The sequence below is a fragment of the Drosophila willistoni genome, chromosome 3R (genome assembly GCF_018902025.1).
Source record: "Drosophila willistoni isolate 14030-0811.24 chromosome 3R, UCI_dwil_1.1, whole genome shotgun sequence".
Taxonomy (NCBI): domain Eukaryota; kingdom Metazoa; phylum Arthropoda; class Insecta; order Diptera; family Drosophilidae; genus Drosophila; species Drosophila willistoni.
In genome coordinates this window covers 28,094,990-28,116,717 of record NC_061086.1, presented here as the reverse complement: position 1 = coordinate 28,116,717, position 21,728 = coordinate 28,094,990, and the positions used below count along the sequence as shown (strand labels likewise).

At 37.8% G+C, this 21,728-nt stretch overlaps 1 protein-coding gene across 7 annotated transcripts; it reads right to left on the bottom strand.

The window, feature by feature from the left end:
- Positions 1-991: 991 nt before the first annotated feature.
- On the bottom strand, positions 992-20,543 carry LOC6647640 (diacylglycerol kinase theta). 7 transcript variants are annotated; one of them, XM_002069554.4, is made up of 17 exons: positions 20,268-20,543; positions 13,016-13,095; positions 12,835-12,937; positions 11,826-11,932; positions 11,676-11,760; positions 11,401-11,601; positions 9,267-10,850; positions 8,491-8,751; positions 8,006-8,432; positions 7,625-7,946; positions 7,335-7,564; positions 7,122-7,270; positions 6,764-7,033; positions 5,752-6,037; positions 5,529-5,685; positions 5,347-5,454; positions 992-2,001 (listed from the first exon to the last, which is right to left on the bottom strand). In XM_002069554.4, exons 1-17 carry the CDS (start codon positions 20,377-20,379, stop codon positions 1,831-1,833), a joined length of 4,653 nt encoding a protein of 1,550 aa, XP_002069590.2. In that variant the 5' UTR covers positions 20,380-20,543; the 3' UTR covers positions 992-1,830. The 7 variants fall into 7 exon arrangements, with proteins under 7 accessions (XP_002069590.2, XP_046865125.1, XP_015032850.1 ...); XM_047009169.1 differs by having other exon boundaries at positions 6,854-7,033; XM_023178502.2 differs by lacking the exon at positions 992-2,001 and adding an exon at positions 3,255-3,841.
- Positions 20,544-21,728: the final 1,185 nt, after the last annotated feature.

The window sequence follows — 21,728 nt, the reverse complement described above, 5'->3', positions numbered from 1 at the left end:
GATTTTTGTGATTTCTACATAAGATGTAATGTAAAATTAGTTATAAAATTTTCAAAAATTGTTTTCTTTATAAGCGTTTTTAAGTTGAAATTGTAGTTTTCGGATTTTCTTTTCATTTTTTTGTTTTGTTTTGTTTCTTTGTGTTTTCATTTTCTTTTTGCGGATTTTACAAAAAATCCGAAAAATGTTTTGGTTTTTTTTTGTTTTTCTTTTGTTAGACAAATGCAAGTGAAATATTTGTCACATCCGCACACAGAAGGGTTTGGACGACATTTCATCCGTTTAAAAAATGCATTCGTTATAATTTTTTTTTCTTCTCTTTTACCTTTTCCTTTTTTGTTTTGTTTTAATAGTGTTGTTTGTTGTTTTTTTTTTTTGGTTTTTTGCCTACAAAAGCGGAGAAAATTCATACCAATTGCACATTCCAAACTTTTGTTTTAACTAAAACATTGACTTTTGCATTAAACCTTATCGACATCATAAACCATATGCTAGGCATAGTCTCATCTCCAAGTATTTTCCGTTATTTTGAATGAATAACCTACTTATATACGTTTTGAATTGTCGTAACTGTTGCGTCCCAATTGGTAATATGACAAAACTATGCAATTTGCATCTTTTCTTTTCCCCTCAATTAGGTGGAAATCTAAGATTACCGTTTCGTATGAATTTTCTCGCATCTGTTGTAAGTTTTATCTCAAGACATGTCCAGGCTTTGTGTGTGTGTGTTTGTCTGACTTGTTCATATGTCCCATTGTAGCCCAGGAACAGATGAACAGGTGCAGAGTTGTTGTTTTTTTCTTTCATTTTATGTGTTTTTGGACTAGCCGGTGAGTTTTAAGTCATGTCAAGTGGTTTACTTTTTTCTAATTCTTCATTTTGTTTTTGTTTTGTTTTTTTTTCAATCATTCATTTCTGTTAGTTATATAACAAACAATTTGCATATTTTGTTTTCTTTTTTTGTTTTTCTTTAACAATTTTGTACTTTTTGTTTTGTTTTCTCTTCAAACGTAAAACGTTTAACTGTTTGCGCTACCTCTCTTTCACTCACTTGCTTTCTTTCTTTAACGGTATCACTAATTTGTCTCGGTTGCTTTGCTTACTTAGGAACAAAACGAGAAGGAACATAATTGAACTTGAATTTTTTATCTTTTCATTTTCTATTTTTTTTGTTTCTAGTATTTTTACTTTTCTTTTTTCTTACAACTTTTTCAAAAACTATTGCTGAGAGTGTTAAGGAATAAAACTTTCTCATTTGGTTCGCCTTATCCTTTTTTTTTGTTGGCTGAAACTGAAGAGTATTCACGGTTCTAAGCGTTGTAGATATTATTTGTATGTGTGTTTACAGTTTCATTAGTTTATTATTACTTTTGTTGTTGTTATTGTTTCTTTTTTTTGGTGTTGTTGTTCGAGCTGTTTGAATTTAACGTACTTATTACAGACTTGAGAATGAGGATTATGTGTGTGTGTTTGGGTTTTCTAGATTTTTGTTTGGCATGTGATGGATTCTATTCTTTATACATTTTCAGATACATTCAGTTATCAGATATATATGTATAGATATATATATATATATATATATAGATTTAAATATTTGTAATGTATATTAGTGTTAATTTTGATTTGAGCTTTTGATTTGAGTTGCCATCGGTTCTTTGACTACTAGGCTAGGGCTATGGCTAATGGCTAATGGCTGTTGGCTGTTTTCTTTTTGTCTGGGTGGGCGTTTTTTTGTGGGTTGAGTTTGCCTTTTTGTTTTCCTTGGGTTTTTTGCTTTTAGGCTGGTTCACTGGAATTAGCACGTTAAATCAGACGCTCGCTATACCATATTCAGAAATCCGTATTATTTGGCCCGCCGTCTGCTTCGGCGGCATCGCCGACCTCACCCACACTGGGTGGCAGGGTCAGCGATAGTTGCGGTGTGGCAGAGCCGGCGACCAGCATAGTCGGTTCCGTGTTGCGGCGTTTCATCTTCAGTTTGTTCTTTTTCAGCATGGTGGCCTACATTGGTGATTGGTGTTGTTGTTGTTGTTTGGTGGGTAATTATTATAAATTTTATTCGATGTTCGAATGGTTTTTTTTTTTTTGGTTTTTTGTTTGGTGCACAATTTAGAGAGATAGTACCCAGAAAATTTAAATTTAAAATTAGCGTCCGGTGCATTGAAAGTTGGTTAAAGGATTATTCATAGCGTATATACATAGATAGATATATATATATATATATTTGTGTTTGTTGTGTTTGTGGTTTTTATTGTAGTTGTTGTTGTTGTTGTTGGTAGTGTTAGATGTTTTTTTTTTTTTGTATATCGAAGGAGCGCACAAGTTTGAAAAGAGAAGAAGAAATGAGTTTAGGTTTTTGGTTTTTGTTTTCGTTTAAAGTAGAAATATAGAGAAATAGAGAGAGAGAGAGAAAGAGAGAAAGAAAAACGAGAGTTAACAGAAATAAACAAAATATTTGATTTATTTGTAGAAATTCGTAATAACTTTACTATTTAGTTTTTCGATATAGTTTTCAATAGCTAAAATTATTGCAAAATGCAATTACTGATTTATTGATTTTCGAAAAGAAAAAAAAAAACTGAAAGGAAATCAAGCATTATGCAAAATGAACATAAACAAAAGAGAATATTATTCATTATTTCGATTACAAAAGCTTGCATTTTAAGAAAAATAAATATAGCATAGCATTAGGCGCTTGGCAGTGTGTAGAGAAAATGTAATTTCGTGAGCACACTTTATTAAAAAGGGGCAGCTAAACAAACGAAAAGAGAAAACAGAAATTCAAAAAAAAACAAAAAAAAAGTTGAAATGGCGCAAGTTGTTGCTGTGTGGTGAGTAGTGGTTTGGGTGGTGGCTTTAGTATTTACTAGTTCAAATTCAAAAGCGGTGGTCACAGTTTGATTTTTGTTGTTTTCAGTTGTGCAGTGGGTGGGCATTTTTTTTGTTTTCTTTGGTTTCTTCTTTCTTTCTTTTGTTTTTTGTTTTTTTTTTTTTGTTGGGTGGTTCAGTTTAAATATTCCAACTTGATAGAGCTAAATGATCATTTTTTTTAATATGATTTATGCAAATTCATCGATTGTATAATCTGTACCTATTTTTGTTTTTTAGATTTTAGTTGCACCTGTTTGTTTATTTACAATATTAAAGTTGAACTAATTAATGTTTAAAATATTTTTGTTTTGTTTTTTTTTCTTTCTTTTTTTTCTATTTTCGGTTTTTTAAAATGTTTTTAAATTTTGTTTTTTGTACGTATTTTTGTTTTTTGTTTTTTTTTTTTAGGCTATATGTTTCGTTGGCTATGGAAGATAAGGATTAAGTTGCCTTAGCATTGGAGCTTTGTTTCTTGTACAAATATTTCGGCTATAAATTGGAAATCTTCTATGGATATGCATAAGTTCTAAGAACGTTTCCTTTCTTTTTGTTTTTGGCTTGTGTTCTCTGTTACTCGTTACATTTACACGTTACTTTTTGTTACTATTATTATTACTATTAATATTACTGTTGTTTAATGTTGCGATTATGGTTTTTAGTGCGGCAACTATGGAAAGAAACAGGAAAACCAATATCTCAGCCCGGACGTATAGGCGGAGGCCTAGCTCTAGGTACTGCCAAAATGAGGCGATGGCAGCGGAGCAACAGACGATGATGATGCATCCTTATCGCCATTCTCATTTGACGATTGCTGTTGTTGTTGTTGCTGTTGCTGCTGTTGTTGCTGTTGCTGCGGTGAACTTGATTGTGATGCCGAGGCACTAGCAGTTACCGACAGACTCAATACCGCTGGCGATATATGCGGCTCTGTGAGGCGTCGCTTACTCTTCGTTTTCTTCAACATGGTGGCCTAAATGTAGCATAAAATACACACATAGTCAAATGCGACATACATACACATACACATATTGAACGACAAAGACAAACGCACACACACACACACACACACACACACACACAAAAACATTCACAGTCACACAAACAGAGAAACAGGTTTCATCTTTCATATATTTAGCTGCAGGTTGTATAAATTTTTTTTCATATTGCATTTTTTTTGCATTGATTGTAATTTTTCTTCCATTCAAAAAAAAAAACAAAAAAACTGACATTAACAAATGAAAGATGCACAACAATTTGCACAGTAATGCTGCTAAATATTAAGGTTTACATGGATCGGATTCGGAACGGGTGTACATATTGTAGGTGCTCTATGAAATTACAACAAATCGAAGGGGCGGTAGGGGAAGGGGCTTTATTGATACTAGACAAAAAAAAACATACAAAACACGCATATCGAACATACAGAAAAAATTTGTAACTTTTACTTAATAGTTAATTTTATTGTCTGCTAATTGTCATTTATTCAATTTCAAATATCTCATTATAATTACAATATTTTACTATACAAATATTTAAGACAATTTCTTTACCGATAGACGAGAGAATCATACATTATAGTTTTCCTCTTTAACTGCAATTTTTATCTTAGTGCAATAAGTGACAAGAAAATTATTTATCTGTCAATGCTGACAATGCTATTCTTAATACTTTTACTCTACCTTTTTATCAAATTCTAAAATAGAATTCTTTCTATTTCCTTTGCCTTTCTGAAGAACTATTAAATTTCTCAAATTCATTTCAAAAAATGCCTCAAAGGCTTTCAAAATGTTTTGAAACTATCTTTTCAAGCAGTCTAGACTTTGCCTCTTTAATCCTAATTAACTAGTTTCAATTTATCCTCACCCAAGCTCAAAAATACATATATAAAATCTTCTCTTCTTCTATGAATCGCTCAAAAAACTATGTATAAAAAAGTGTAGCATGCATTTCAGGGCATGTCATTTTTTTATTTTTAGCCATAATTGCATTAGCATATCAATTTTTCTAGAGTTTAAGAATTTAAAAACTGCTATTCATTGCACTTATAATAAATAATGTTGTTTGCTGTTTGTTGTTGTTGGTAATTTGTATTTGCAATTTGTTTGTCAAGTTAATAATTAAATTACAGATGAAGTTTGGGAATGGATTTTACTAACTTTCAAGAAGATTATGATAAAAGCAGAGGTAGAGAGTGGCAAAGAAATAGATTTATATGTAAACAAAAACAACAAAAAAAAATGTATAATATAATTAACTAAAAGTTATCTGTGGGAAAAATTGGTGCTTTAAGTCTTATAAGAGAAGAAAACCTTATTTATATACAGAAAATAAAGAGAATTGGGGGAAAATGTTGTTTCCTTTGTTAATCATAAGAAGCGTTTCATGCTAAAATTTGAGTTTCAAAGTAACAAATTGAGACATGCAAGCCACAGGAGGCCAAAGGATAGGCAGTAAAAGAAAAATGGCAGGGCTTACCTTTAAAGCCGATTTGAGGACCACAACATCCCCAGGACTTTGTATCCATGGCTCGCCGTCAACCTGTACGGGCATATCGGTATTCAAATGGATCTTAATGTGGCCACCCTAATGGAAAAGTTAAAGAAATCAATTTAGACAAACCATATATAAAATTGGATTAAATATTTAGTTAAACTTACTTGAGCTATGCGCATAGCCGTACGTATACCCGATTGTATTTGGCCCAAGTGGACAACACCAGTGACTCCAACTACCTCGAGCATGCCATCATAGTGATTCGGAGTGCTGAATTGATCATCCTTATCAGGACCCCAGGGATTGGCACCGCTGCCCCAACTGCAAATTAGAGCATTGCCCAATTGTAACAAAGGTTTAGAATATCTTAAATTTGTAAATTCTTACCTTAGTATGTTCAAGATAATAATGCCATCGACTGGTGGCAAATCGACAACTTTGCCATCGACTTCCAAACGTAACTCCTTGTGCAGATCCTTGACTGTTTTGCGGCCAACAATTTTGCGTAGACCCATCTTAACGTAGTAGCCCTTGTTGCGGAGACGCGAATTGAATTGATTGGGATTCTCTTCTCGTGCATTGTGAAAGTCCAGGCACAGATCGGCATCAATGCCAATGCCAAAATAGTTGTTCATTACAAATATCTGTGAATTATCCTCGTTTTGTGCACCACCTAACAAACAAAATGGATTTGAGAATTACCAAATTAGCTGACAAGTGTTCGAAATGATTCAATTAGCTCTATCACACACACACATCCATTTATGGCATTTAGAAACATTTAGTTTACAACATCGAGATGGATATATGGGCCAATTAGGTGGGTTTACCCTTTGCCAATTTGGTGTCTGAACTTTCTCGATATACTTACACAATTTCCCTTGGATCATGGCCAAATCGTGTTGTATGTATGTACATATGTATGCTTAATTCTAATGTTGTTCATGCAGTTCTTAGTTTTAGGCTAGGAGTAATCATCATATACACATCGAAACTAAACAGCATTTATCATCAGATACCAATTTGTGGGATAAGCTACAGAACGCTTTTTTCTTTGAGGGGTTTTGTTTAAAGGCTTTTACTTTTACAGCCAGCCTGATAAAGGGATATTTTTTTATATAGGTTTTTGGTATTTTCTTTTTTGTTTCTTGGTTAAGGCATAAGATAATATTACAGCATTAGGCCAAAAAAAAAAAAAATACAATTCAAATTACAACGAATATCGGGGGAACGCTTCAGGGTGAATAGATGGGTGGTCAAGGCGGGGTGGAGGTGGGGGTATTGGGTAGGTTGGGTGGATAGACAATATATTTATGTATATAGTAGTAGTAGTAGTAGTAGTAGAGAATATTCGTGTAACGGTTAAGAGAACGTAAAGAATTTTGGAACACCAAATGACCTGATATATCACTCGATGTCAGAGCCGGTAATTGATGATGCTGATTGGTTTGTTGCGATAGATGTGCTTGGTGAGCCTTCTTCTTCTTACCGGTTGTTTGGGAGGGTGCCTTCATGGCTGGCTCTTCGGGCTTATCCTCCGGATGGAAGACAACGGTCCAACGATCTAAGCGGATCTCCTCGGCCTCAATGACATCGCGGAGCAAATTTAATGGATCCTCACCACCGGTATATCCGGATCCCCAGCACAGAACTCGTGCCAAATCATTGCCTAGCGATAATTAGGGATTTTGTGTTTTCACACACTTAGTTTAAGGCGGAAAAATTTAAGGGGTAAAATGGTTAAGAACTGCACTTACCCGTGCCCAATGGAACTATAGCACACGGTGGGCTAGAACACTCGGAATCCTGTCCCACATTATCGAGGCATTGAAGTACCCAACCGATGGTACCGTCGCCGCCGCAAACAAGAATCTTATAGTTCGTAATCTGACGGAATACATAGAGGCTGAAAAGGAAAGGCAAGTCAAGTGAGTAAGTTTTTTAGTGTTATAAAATTGTCTAGGCTTTACCCCGGCAATGGTCCACCGTTGTCCAAGTCAAAAACTTGATACGGATTCAGCAGTTTCCTAAAGCTCGATATTAATTCAAGACCCTGGCATCCTCCGGACTTGACATTGACAAACACAAGCAGAGGCCGCACATCGGAGGGAACCATGCTCGGCTCAATATTGGGCAGCAGCAGGACTAACAATTTCTTGTCCTCGATAATTGTCTCCCTTAGATTGTAGAATGCGCGTACCTAAATAAGAAAGTAAAATGAATTAACAAATCACTAAGGCATCAGTCTATAAAAACTTACCGCCTTTTGCGAGTCCTCAAATGTCAGAACTACCGAGCCGTACTCGTAGTAGATGGGACCAATGCTGATGAACTTGTTCTCGTCCGTGACATACTTGTTGAGAATCTGCTCATAATTTCTCTGTGAGAGTCCAGTGGGTAGATTACCCACAAAGAGGGCAATATTGGGTCCATGGGGATCCTGCTTATGCTGCATATAGAAACGCATTAGTTCCATTTGACGTATGGAGTCCTTGCCCAGTTGCTTTGTAATATCCCACGGGCGTTCATTCCATGAGAGTATGCGCTCGGTAACGCCACGATCGAGTAGCACCTCGGAGCATCTACAGCAGAACAGAAGGTCAAGCAGGAGATAAATGGTAAGCGATGTGATGCTACTCACCTATAGTCCTGTATTTGGTTATCTTGTAGTCCAAACTTGTCCAACGCATCGCGAATCAAGTCCTTAATTACTGTGCTATTATCTACAGGAACACTGACATAGGGATCCTCCAGTGAGCATTGCAATTTGCCGGGATACACACGCACAAAGCCCTTGTCCTTGTCGTGAAACCGAAGATACATGGCCGGTCGTTTGCCCTCCAAGTGCGTTAGATTAAGCACCGGTGTGGGATCCAATAGTGGAGTATCCTCCATTCCAGGTGCGGCATACAAATCGGTCAAGTAAAATGCCTGCGGATCACGCAGGATGTGGAAAGCACGCAATGCGGTGGTCAGAAGCTGTTCCAGAGTGTAAGTCCGTTGCACAATGATCACGCGATACTGTTGGCGTCGGAAAGAATTGTTGCCATCGAATACCTTGATCATTTCTGTGATGGAAAGGAATGAGAATCAAAGTTTACTTTTAAATACAGTTTGATACTCTACCTATATCTTTCTCTTCGCGTTCTTTGTCCTTCTTCTCTTTGTCCTTCTCAGATTTGTCCGACTTGTGTCCAGCAGAATCGGGCCTGTAGTGGGTGGAACCACCTCCACCTCCACCACCGCCGCCAGAGCCAGCTCCGCCGCCACCCCCGCTAGGAGTACCGCCGCTGCTTTGTCCATGAGCGGACTCGGTTTTGCTGGCCGACTCTTCATCCTTGAAACGGGGCGTATCGCCACTGCTAAACTCCTCGGAAATGCTGCGTGCTATTGAATCAGATACAGATCAGAACATACGTTACTCAATCTCTTTCGGGTAAATCAAAAAAAGGGGGAGCCGTAGCGGGTTTAGTATTGGTAGTAGTACAAGTAGTAACTGAAGCAATTCCGGGGTTAGACATGAGCATGCAGTTGTTATTCGAGTGTATCTTGGGTGACATGATGCGAAATGGTGCGATCGTATGGCATGTACTTGATTAGATGGTTAAGTTGTTAGTGGGTTGTTATTTTTATTAGCTTGGCTCAAACTAAGGGTAAAAACGAAAACCAAAACTAAAAACCATAACCATCAACAAAAAAAAAAAAGAAAAGGAAAAGTGAACAAAAACAGAAACAAACAAGTTGTTAGCAAACTAAACTAAGAAACAAGTCCGAGGACTCAACCGTCAACCATCACCAACATGGCAATCGGTTGGCTGTTAGCGAGATATGACAAAACAGTACAAAGAGAGAAAGACAGAGAGAGAGAGAGAGAGAGAGAAAGAGAGCGGTAGCCTAATCACCTCTGCGCTTCTGGTGGCGCGGTTTGCGCCAACCCACCGATAGACCACGTACACGACGCAGTAATCGTCCCAGGACATGGCTATCGGTTCCGTCGCTGGCGCGTGATCGGCTGCTCGCGCCGCCGTCACTAATATCCCCGGCAATGGCTAGATCATCGCTGCTCAGGCCGACGCCTCGAGGCCGCCTGGGCCGATCATCCAGATACAGATCCTCGAACTCCACATCGTCGTAGGCATCCGCCTCCACATCGGCATAGGTGGTATCCAAGCGTCGTGCCAGCATATGGAAATTATCATCATACGGCTGATAATTGCCATCCTCATCCTGTATGGTGATCTCAATATTCTGAGACAATCTATCCAGGCTGTAGTTGCTCTTGTTGCCGGGACCGGCATTTTTGGGTGAACGTTTCGATCGACGTCGCTGGAAGAGACCTCGTCCGTACTTCTTGTAACGCCACACGCTTACTCCCGGCTCCTGGAACGACTTACTACGGCCCACCGGTGACAATTGCAGAGTCATGGAACCGCTTGCCGGTGCCGGAGATGCCGAAGAACAGTCGCTGGAGTTGGGCGAGCTAACCGATCCGCCTTTACCCTTGTGCTTGGGCGCACTGAGTATGGTCTTGGGCTTCGAGAGAGCCCCAGTCTTTGGGTTGCGGCCAGCATTAACGCTTAAGGCCTTAGCCTCGCCACAAGCTGGGGCGGCTGTGCTTGTGGGCGGGGCTGCAGTCGATGTGGCGCTTGCGCTGGCTGTGGCAGTGACATTGGGTCGAGAACGGGCCGTCGGCCTACGTTGCTCATTGGAGGTGTTACTATTACTACTATTATAGCTAAGATTGCTAATCAGATTCATGCTTGAGTCGATGTCATGGTCATCAGTGTTGGTCAACTCGCCGCCGGTATCGGAGGTCTCGTAACAGCTTTCACGCGGCGCCGTCTCCAGCTCCACATCGCCATGATAGTCGGTCTCGCTGACGTCGCGTGGCTGGCGACGCCCTGTGCGCCTACGCAGGGCCACATCGCAGTGATCGTACTCATCGCTGAGATCGCCACCGCTTATATCACAGACACCACCATCCACTTCGTCCTCATCGTCTCCCTCGCTCTGTGAGACCCCAGGTCGCTTGCGTCGTCTGCGTCCCTGACCCAGCCTATGGAATAGACTGGTATAGAGCAGATGCAACGAGGAATTGGCCGACGGCGACTTCTGCAGCGATGCTGTCATCTGTAAGGCACTATCGTGCTCCGTGGTATTATCATTCTCCTCGGTGGCAACATCCGTTGGCCGTTGCGTCTCATAGTCCTCGTCCTCATCCTCGTGTTCCGCATCATCGAACGGGACCAGCTCATTGGTCGTCTCGCCCACTGTCAATGAGGGAGTGGGTGATACGCACAGTGAGATGGAACCACAGGAAGTGGGCGTGGGCGGCGTTGAAAGTAGAAAATGTTGTTTCGATTGCTCTAGACGTTGCCTGTGAAGCTCGAGCAGCTCCCGCAGGCAAACATCCGCCGCCGCAGCTGCACTTGGCCCAGGACAGGCACCAGGATTAGCACCTGGACCGACACTGAGATCCGGACTGGCTGCCGGGCATTAGCGGTGCAGCGGCACACACGCACGCAAATCAAACCAAAAACGAAACATTTAAATAAACACAAAAGAATAATAATAAATAAATAAAAAATCATATGCCAGACCTTGGCTAGAAAACAATAATAATAATTTTAGATAATAAAGAAAGTGAGAGATAGACAGAGAGAGAGAGAGACAGAAACAGAGAGAGAGAGAGCTGTGGGCTGTCTGACGAAATGATCAATGGATGAGCTGGATTCGATTTGATGTCGAGCTTAATGGCTTAAATTTGTTGTATGTGTATGTCTGTGTGTGTGTGTGTGTGTGACTGGGTGTAAGGGTGTGCACAACATCGAGAGCTGATGCAACGTTCTCTTTTTGGGCTTTTTCTTTGGTTTTTGGGTGAGTAATAGTGAGTGAGTGAGCTGAGCTGAGCTGGGCTGGGCTGGGCTGGGCTGTGGGCTGGGCTATATAGACTCAGAAGTGTATTCAACCTGCACAATGCTGGATCTATTCCAACAAATATATCAACACGTTAAAACGAATCTAGATAGTACTTACGACACGAATAATCGCGCACGAGCGTCGTCTTCGATTTAACTTGAACGCCAATGATCGCCTCAATTGGCACCTCAGTACGTGGTATGGAGACTGAATGCGGAGGTAAGTAGATAGGTTGTAGAATACCAAAATTACATTCGGTTGGCAGGTACATGCGACATCCGGCATGAGTGGTCATGCCGCACCACTCACAGCGATAGCCTAAGACAAAAGAGAGAGAGAAAGAATGAATTCAAAATGTTGACCAGAAAAGGATTTCCTTTTCTTCTTCTCACCAGTTAGACATTCTGAAGACCAGCAGGTTTTCTTGCAGTAAGCACATTTGGACGTTGATGGCAGATTACCCTCTCGCCAATGATGCTGGAAACATTCAAATCAAATCAATTACAATCGAATGGATCACCAAATAACCAATTAACACTCACTTGATGCTTCACATTAAGCAGCTCTTTGCCGGGCACATATGTTGCATTTTCAGTGCAATCGGGCACAGCAAAATCTTGGCACTCAATATGCGCGAAATATTCGCAAACTGTGAAATGTATAATATTAATATTAATATGTTCATTTTGAGGGAAGTTCTTTAAATAAAATCCCAGAAAATTTCCAAAAACTCCTCTAAGTAATTGTTATTGTTTTCCCAAAACTATTTTTTGAATAGGTAGCAAAGTTTCTACGCAATCTTTTTAGTTGTTTTCTTTAGATATTAGTTAAAGGAAAAATTTAAGAAATAATGTTTAATACCATTTTCTTTTCAACTATTAGAAAAGAGATATTTTTGTAAATTTTTATAAGTAATTTCTTGTATTTAGTATTCCTTCAGTCTATTTTATTTTAATAATTCATCAAGTTTCACTTAATTAAAAGGATGTTTAGGATATCCTATATATATTCTTTCTAAATCTTCTATCTAAATGCCAAACATCTTTAAATGGCAAACACTTTTAGAATTAAGAAACTTTTGAGTGTCTTTCATTCTCCCAACGAAATTATGGGCATTTAGGGTAAAGCTAATTCCAAAACTTATTAAAATACAAATTTCAAGTATTTTTTTTGGAAATTTTTACTGGAGCTTGTAAATGTCTTTATTTTGGCATAAAAAGAAAACAGAAAGTTCTTTAATAAGTTTAGTAAAAAATCACTAACTGTCATTACATCTAACACAATTTTCTATATCTTAACATTTGAAAATTTTGTAAACTTTACTTGAATTTTAAAGGACTTTTTTCCCATTTAAATTTCATAGATTTATTTGAGTTGAATGTGGCTTATGGTTTTAGGGCCATTTCGAAATGTCAGCACTCTCTGAGAAACAAAAGTGCATCTAACGTATTGCTGATTGACATGGTTCTCTTATTCATTTTATTTTTTATTTGAATTTTTATTCTTTTTTTTTTTTTGAATAGACGACACCTGGGACATTTTGTCACTTACCTAAACAATGCACCGCTGGCGTTTCATCCAATCGCTTACGGCAAACTGTGCAGAACTTTCTCTTGTGATGTGTTGGCTCGGACCAACAATGGGCGACCGGATTCTGTATTTTTTTTTTTTTGTGAAATGACACATCATGACAGACGACATTTTGCATTCACATTTAACATGTACTACTTACCTTTATAATACATGGAGCGATGCCGGAACAGGGCGTTACCACACTGGAGACACATCGTTCGTGTATGATAAAGTTGCAAACTGCAAAAAAGCAAAAAAAAAAGACATGAAAATGGTGAAAGAGCAAAGAACATTCAGTTTTTTTTTTTTAAATTTTTGCCAGATAAAGTGAGAGAATTAAATATTGTAGAAACGTCATTGGCTTTATCTAAATGAAACAGGCAAATAATGGGCTATTTAGTGAAAAGACGAGGTGAGAAAGCGAAAGGAAGAGAGAGAGAGAGGGACACAGAATGTCTCCTTTATTATGTTAAAGCTAAATTGGCATTTAAAGCAAATGCAACAACCTTAGACCATGCCCATGCCCATGCAGCCCACAATTTTTGGGTGGCTGCACGTCATTGCCAAGCTGCTCTGCCAAGTGCTCTGCCATTCATAGTTGTTGAGTTCATGGACACACATTTAAAGCCATATTCATTGAAGAGAGTCAAAAAGACACAGAGAGAGAAAGAGACAGAGCGAGCGAGATATACATATAGGTGGAGGATGAAATGCGATAGAATGGGATGGCTGCAGTTGCACAACTTGGGGTATGGGATAGAACTAAAGGATATAAAAGCGCACGCACAAAAGCCCAAAGCTAACCAAGCAAAGAATAATGCAATGCCATCATACAAAGAGCTCAACCTCAATCCGCACTTACCACGCGCTCATCCACAAATTCACTCACAAATGCAACCTGACCGAAGTGGACCGGAAACGAACCTCGTTTCCCTAACCTCAACTCACACACACACATACATACATGGATATGCATATGTACATATGAGGGAGAAGGAAACTAAAACCCAGGCACATCAGTGCATCGGCACATATGAAATTTTCTATGTATGTAAGCATGGACTAATGCCAGCTGAACATAGATATCATAGTTTTATTTTTAGCATTGCGTAAAAGTTGTATTTACATATAGACAAACTTTTGTGCATACAAACACACACACAGAGAGATAGAGAGACACACACACACATGTTTGTGCGTATGTATGCATAATTATCTTTGTGTGCAGCAATGAAGAAAACTAGGCCGCTGACCTGAGGCATTCTCTGACGTCATGAATGAACTCATGAATGCCATGTTCAGTTGCTTGTATAAATAACAAAAAAAAAATATACATATATACCAGAATAGCCAAACGGCAGCGGAAAAGTGAACAGCAAGAGAGAGAGAAAGGCAGAGAGAGCGAAAGGAAGAGGGGCGTACTGCCATGGACTTTAAATGCAATTGTAAGATGATATTTTGTTGTTTGGAATTCCTTTTTGGCCAAAACGGAGGTCGTCCCAACCCCCCCCACGAAACGAAAGCAAAAATTGTTAAAAGCAACAGCTGAGCCAACGTGGCGTATACATACATACAGATACACAGATGTGTGTATACGCCCTGTGGGTCAGGACAAAGCGAAAGAGAGTAACGAAGAGAATTCACATTGAAAAAAGGCAAAAGAGCAGAAAAGTAGGCTAGCAAAAGAAAAAAATGAAAAACGGTTACATTCTTAAGCCGTGGGGAGTTATATTTATTTGGTTTTGTATATACTTTGGCAATTAAGTTAAAATAACAATTTTGATGCCTCTATTTTGTGCAGATAAGCAAAATAGCAGTCAACGTCGCTGCCTCAGTCAACGTCAACGTCAACGTCAACGCCAACGCATGGGAAATTTTCTAAATGGTGCGTTCATTTTTGTTATTTCTTTTTTGCGTGTGGGGAATTCCTGTATTGAAACTCAACACACTTTTACTTTTAACATTCCTTTTGACTTTGAGATAAAACGAAGAATAACAAAAGAAGAAGCACACAAATAGAACTTACAAACAAACATACATATAAGTATGTATATACATATATATATATATATATATATAGAAAATGAGGAGTTGAGAGTATGGCAGAGAAGAGAGAGAGAGAGGGAGGGAATGGTATATTGAGGGCAATTGTATACGCACAAGTTGACATGCGTAGTACAATAAGAAACAATTAAAATTGATATTTGCCCCTGGTGATAGTTATACAACTAAACAAAAAAAAAAACGAAAAGAAGAAGTCAACTTCTTTAACTAAAATCCATGAAGTAACAAAGACTTGTCTACACCCTGCAAAGCATGGAAGAAAGTTATGCAAACTCTCAACTATTTTAGAGACCTCATAATGGAAAGTCCTTTTACCTAAAGAGGCTCTAAGAATTATCATTAAAATGTTGTCTGAGGTTAAAAAAAATTATAGATAATTATATAATCTTAGTCAATTCAGTTAATGCATTTAAAACTCCTTAATTTAAAGAAGAATTTTTAAGCAATAGGAACAAGAAAACGTTTTAGAACCTTTAGAATTTTATATATTCCCAAGCATAAACTCTAAAATGTTTTTTCTTTTACTATTACAAAGATTAAGATTAAGATACATTAAATGGTTTTTAATGAAATTGTCTCTAAAATTTGTTTTCCTTTTCTTTATTGAAAAGAATATTAACGCCATTCTACTTATTAAATTTAATGACTTTAGTTTTTATAGACTTCAAAATCTAGATCTTCATATGTGTATATAGAAAGGCACAGATGTCTAGATTGGATTGGCTCTTAATGCTAATCAAGAGTATATATAAATTTGATCTTTTGGGGGACAAAAAAACCTTCTTTCTGGCTATTACATAGAACATTTTTTAGTCTATGGGGTTGCAAGGTATAAATAGATGAGAATATTTAATCAAATTATATGTATGTACATATGTATATCTCATGCAAACGTGTAAATCATATCTATAAATGTGACGCATTCACCGACATTGCCACATTTGTTGTATGTCATAGCATAGTAAGCCAAATGTTCAAATGACGCGCAACCTACAAACACACACGTACCCGCACGCACACTCACATACAGAAATAAACATACTAAACATAGATACACTTGAATGTGCTACTATATAAATTATATGCAAAGAGATTCACATGAAGAAAAACTATAAAATATCCGACCACGCAACAAAACAAAACCAAACCAAAAACTAACTAACAAGCTAGAAAATCCAACTAACTTTTCACACCAACAACAAAATATAATTTTAACTACAATTTGCAAGTGATTTATTTTTAGCCTCGTCTTGAAATAGAAATACAAACACACACACACACAAAATATAAATATAATTACAGTTGCAGCACCCACAAAACAATTGCCCCAAAGAGAGGTGTAGGCAACACCGCTTGAAGCACTTTGTATGAATGAAATGTATGCATTTAAGGACATTGTGGGCACATGCCCTCAGCAAACAGTCAAGGATACATCTCCAAAGTCTCGTACTACTTTGCTTTCGTACAACTATAACTGAATTATATTTGGGCTTATAGCTACATAGGAAATCTGCTGCATCAACCACTGACATTTATCATCAGGAGCATGAGTTTCGCTCTAAAAAAAGAAAAATCGAATTACCTTTTGTAGTAGGACAACTAGTTTAAAGTATAACCAACACTATAAGAAGAGAGACAGACAGACAGAGAGATTCATTCGATAGGCTACGTTCGAAAGGAGAGAGAGATTCATTCGATAGGCTACGAGAGGAGAGACGTTAAAGCTGTAAAAGCTGTAAAACAAATAAAATAAATACTAAGCCTGTGATATAAAATATAATAAATAAAGAATAAACCTTGCTACTACACTTTTATCATTCGGCTTTTAAAATAGTCTTAGATGTTTTTAATTCTTCTTATTCTTCTTTGTTTCTCTTATAAAGAAGAAGTTAAGGAAATTGTTCAATAAGTTTTCACTCAATAGTTTACGTTAGTCATACGACATGTTGTACAAGATCATAACCAGTCATTTGGTTTTTAAAAGGTCTGACAACTCAAGTTACATAACATGAAATCTTGAATTTATGAAAAGCGAAATGCATCTAAGGAATTAAAGAACATAGGACTGAGCCAACCTAAGTTGTTTTTGCCATTTACTAATTACTATTCACTGAATTGTATTCGGTTATTTACATTTATACAAAAACTATATATTTCAAATCTATCCAGACTTGGACAATGATTAAATTCGATGAAAAACATATAAAACATGGCATTAGCATTACACTCAAAAAGCAAAGCTGCAGAAGGGTTCAGTTTTATTCTTTAAGTTGACGTAATAAAAATTATGTTGCCTTTTCTTTACCAGTAAAATTTCATTAGAATTAGAGCTTCAATTACCAGTAACTCTTATATCCGAATATGAGTTAGAGTTAAACTTGGTTTCGTTATATTCATACGAAATTTTGAAAAAAACCAATTGGAAATGGACCAAAATACAGACTGGAAAACATGCGGGAAATAATCCAAAATTATGTTCATAATTTCTTCAAAATTCCTAAAAAGGAAAGCAGAGTTCTTTACAATTTAGATCTATATCCCCTTTATCGAGATTTAGTAAAACTTTTCTCGACTCATCGCACAATTAAATTTATACAAATTTAAGCATTTTTAAAGTTTACTAACAAAAAATAAGCAAACTATTACTTTAAGAGGATTTCATATCAGCTTATTATTATGTTTGCCAGCAATATGCCTCACATGACCTATTTTTCATTCATTCATGTGAAATGCATAAATAATGATCAATATATGTATGTAAAGTTATTATTGATTAATTTCATTAGACCTAAAGCATTAAAGCTTCGACAAGGCGAAAAAGTTTTCATACACCTTCCATTCAGTGCCTTCAATTTGGTTATGAATGAATAGTGCGCTGAGGTATAACAACGACGACAACGCGAACAACAACAACAACAACAGACAAAAGGGAAACGAGGAGGCATTTATTGGTTCCCGCCTCTCGATGGATGTGGGGCCAATTTTCAGATCTGTTCAGTTTCTGTTCCGCGGTTGCTACCGCCGCTTTTTCCATGGCGGCCATTGATGACGCACTTTTAGCCCTTCGTTGCTATCGGCAGGGGCAACAGTTGAGGCTGAATTTACGGGGTGGTGTTGGCGAAGGGGAGGTGGTGTGACAGCAGACAAAGCAACAACAACAGCAGCAGCAGCAAAAAAACAGTACCAAGAGCAAGAGGGAGGTCGCAATAGGTGTGAATTGATGAAGAAAGAGGGGTTAACGGTGGAGGAGTGTATGTTGAGGGCGAAGGGCAAAGAAGAGAGTGAAAGTGAGAACGAGGAGACGAAAGCCAACCGGCAACCCACACACTTATGCATCCAATTTGAGTTTTCTGCGCACCTGCTGCTGCTGCTCTTGCATGTTGCTCATGCTGCTGCAATTGCAATTCGCCTGCGTTTCCCTTAAAAAAAAAAAACGAAAAAACCAATTGAAATGTTGCCTGCGGCCAGCCTGTTCCATGTTTGTGTTGGGTGGTTGGATGGGTTGAGCGAGCGAGTGAGAGTGCATTTCGCATTTGACCTAGTTTCAGGAGCGTAGGCAACTGAGCTGAGGCTATAGCTTCGGCTTTGGTTTTTCTCTCTTTTGGTTGGATATTTTTTTTTCGTTACACATACACACACACGTTACACACAGAGAATCCCAATTTCATTGTCGACAAAGTGCAATTAAATATGCAACTCAATTAGTGCAACGCTTTGAATCTGTTCGTCCAGCGTCACTTTGTCAACGTTACGTATGCGTGATAATTGCATACTGAACGTTAACGCCTGGGGATATGCAACGAATAATTGCACTTTTCATCCAAATTGCAATAACGGACGAAATCAAAGGGTCTTAAAGATTAAAGAATGTTTACGCTTTTCTCAAAATATTTATCAATTTATTTTACATGTTGAAGTTTTCCGTGAAATTTTTAAAATAAAGTCGCAAGGACAATAAACTTCTTTAAATTTTTGAAATATTTGTAATTACTATTAAATGGGAATGAGTTTTCCTCTTGAAAAGGTCGCCTGTCTTGGGATGATCTCTTCTAAGGCAGCCGCGTGAGCTGCGCGCGCTTTTTGTAAACTGTAAACAATTTGCGCAAAAAGTCGTTTTACGATAATTATAATAATGGCAACAACAAGAACGAACGAACGAACGAAATGAAAAACCAATCCAAACGGAACAGAAACCAAACTAAAAGAAGGCGACTGAACAAATAAACAAAAAATAAAATTGACGCGAGGCGCTTAACACGCTTCCAATTGGGAGAGTCAGTTGGCCTTTTGGGGGCCTTTGTTTCGATTTGAAATTGTTTCGGATTGGTTTTGTTTTTCTCAATTTTATAGATTTTCATGCCCCACAATGTATTGGGAATTGTGGCGCGGACAGCTATGACGTAGTTGGTCTTGTTAGCCATGGCTATATGCCTGTGCCTCTAGTGCCTTTAGACAGTGCCAGTGCTCGCGTCATGCCAGCCATCTATACACACACACACACACAGTTTGGAAAAGTTCAAAAGCGCACACTTTTGGCCACAAATAGCATCATGATGTTCGTATGGCTGTTCTTGTTGTTGTCGGCGGCAATGATGAAGTTGCTCGCTGCCAGCCAGAAATGACCCATTGGTATTGGTCATGTGGCGTTGGCTAGTGACGATGCTTAAGCTCTGCCAGTGTTTATTTTCACTTTATGGCAATTTAAAATGTATTTTCAAAACTATACAACAATTTTATTTTTACATTTTGTTGGCGTTTTGCATTTGTTTTTTTGTTTCATTTGGTTAGCGCTCATTAATTACATCTTAAGGGGCTTGATGGCAAGGGGAAAAGAGGGGAAATTCGTGGTTTATCACAGTCACAGCTGTCTGTAGAATTCAATTGTCTCTCAAGAGATGCTGTAATAAGCGGAACGTCTTATTTATATATCACAAAAATTCAAATTGAATTAAATTGAATATGTCACAGCCAGCAAAAAAGATCAGAGATGAAATTCTTCTTTAGGAAAGGTTTACATTTTGTTAGGCTTTAGGAAACCGGATTTTATTTTCTTTTAAGTCCCAAAAATTGCCATCTGATAACTAAAAATCCTCGAAAGTGAACTGGCCGTTCCTTCATTGGTTTATCAGCTCGAATTCGCCTTATATACATATATACGCCTTAAGCTAAGTTCAAAGCAAATTTATGATCCATTGAAAACTCTGGACACTTTAATTAAGAATCTACTTCAAAATCAAACAATTAATTTACATCAGTTATAACGATCAGTCGATGATTTTCGATAATCCCTTCTATATTTAATCTTAAGAATCAATTGCAAAATGATATTCCGATGATCGAGTACTCACCTTCGCATATATAGCCCTGTTGGATGAGGCCCCACAGTAGATCGGAGCAGTGATGACAGTATGTTGGCTTATGAAATGTCTTCTTCACAAATGAATGCCCACCATCCGCCATTTTGTTTATCGGTATCGTCTATCGCTGCAACGGTTCTCACGGGCTAACCTAACGGTAACGTATTGTTTCGTTCCGTTTTGCCCAGGACTTGTGCGATTTGTTAAACGTTTCTTCCTGTTGTTGTTGCTGCTTTGGTTTTTTTTTTATCGGTTTTTCTCTTTTGGCTTTGATGATTATTTTTTTTAAATGTATTATTATTATTATTGGTGTTTTGCTTATTGAGGAATCTCTAATAGTTAGATGGGAGTGCGCCACTATGGCACTCCTTTAGAATTTCTGTGTTTTTGTATATATCTTTTGTTTTTTGTTTTTCGATCGGCCAAAAATTGCTACCAACTAACGGAAGCTGGTGCAAATTATGCCACAACCGATGCCAACGGGCCAGGCAGAGGCACAGTTGATATCTGATAACGAGATCTTGATCTTTGGCTGGTCAGTGCCAAATTTGGCAAAGCCAAAGTAGGCGTACGATAGTAGGCGTGTATTGGCAGCAGTTCTGCCTGCTGCTGCTTGTGCTGCTGCTGCTGGTGTTGTGCCTGCTGCTGCTGCTGGCAATGGTATTGATGGACAGCTTCTTCTTGATTCCTGACGGATGGCTGCTCCTCTGACTCTGGCTTTGGCTCTGGCTGTGGCTCTGGTTTGTGCTTGTGCTGCGGCTGCTGACAATAGCGATGACAAATGGAGGACAACGACGACGACGACAAGACTGACGACGACGACGGCTGCATTTTCATCCATTGGTCAACTTGGTTGCTAATTTATCCAGACATTTGATTGCCGGAATTTACTTGCCCCTTTTCTTTTGCTGTTGTTGCAATAAAATTTTAATGCTGCCTTTTGGTTTGCATTTGTTGTTTGGTTGTTTCTGTTGTTGTTGTTGTTGTTGAAGGCTAAGTTGTCAATTAATAGTAGTTATTATTGATTTCTATATACATATTAAGTATGTATAATAACATTTTTTTAGGTTGAATTATGTATATTTTGTTGTTGTTGTTGTTGTATGCGTTTAATAAGCGTTTCGAATTTTTCCTTTAATAATATAATAATTTTTTTTTTTGTTTTGTTGTAGATTTCTTTTGTTTTGTCAAGGTTTGTTTTCTCTTTTAGATTTGGTGGAGTGTTTGTTGTTATACTTTTTGTTGCTTATTTACAATTTATAATGGAGACGTTTTTTTTTTTTGTTGGTTTGCGCCTGGTCTAAAAGTATTAACAAAACAGAATATATAGATAAAGATTTTTATGCATTTTCCTTTTTGTTTTTTTTTGGATTTTGAATGTTTCAAGTTTTCACACACTGCAGGCGGTCTTTTTGGGTTTTTATTTTGGATTCGTTTTTTGGTAGTTTTTGT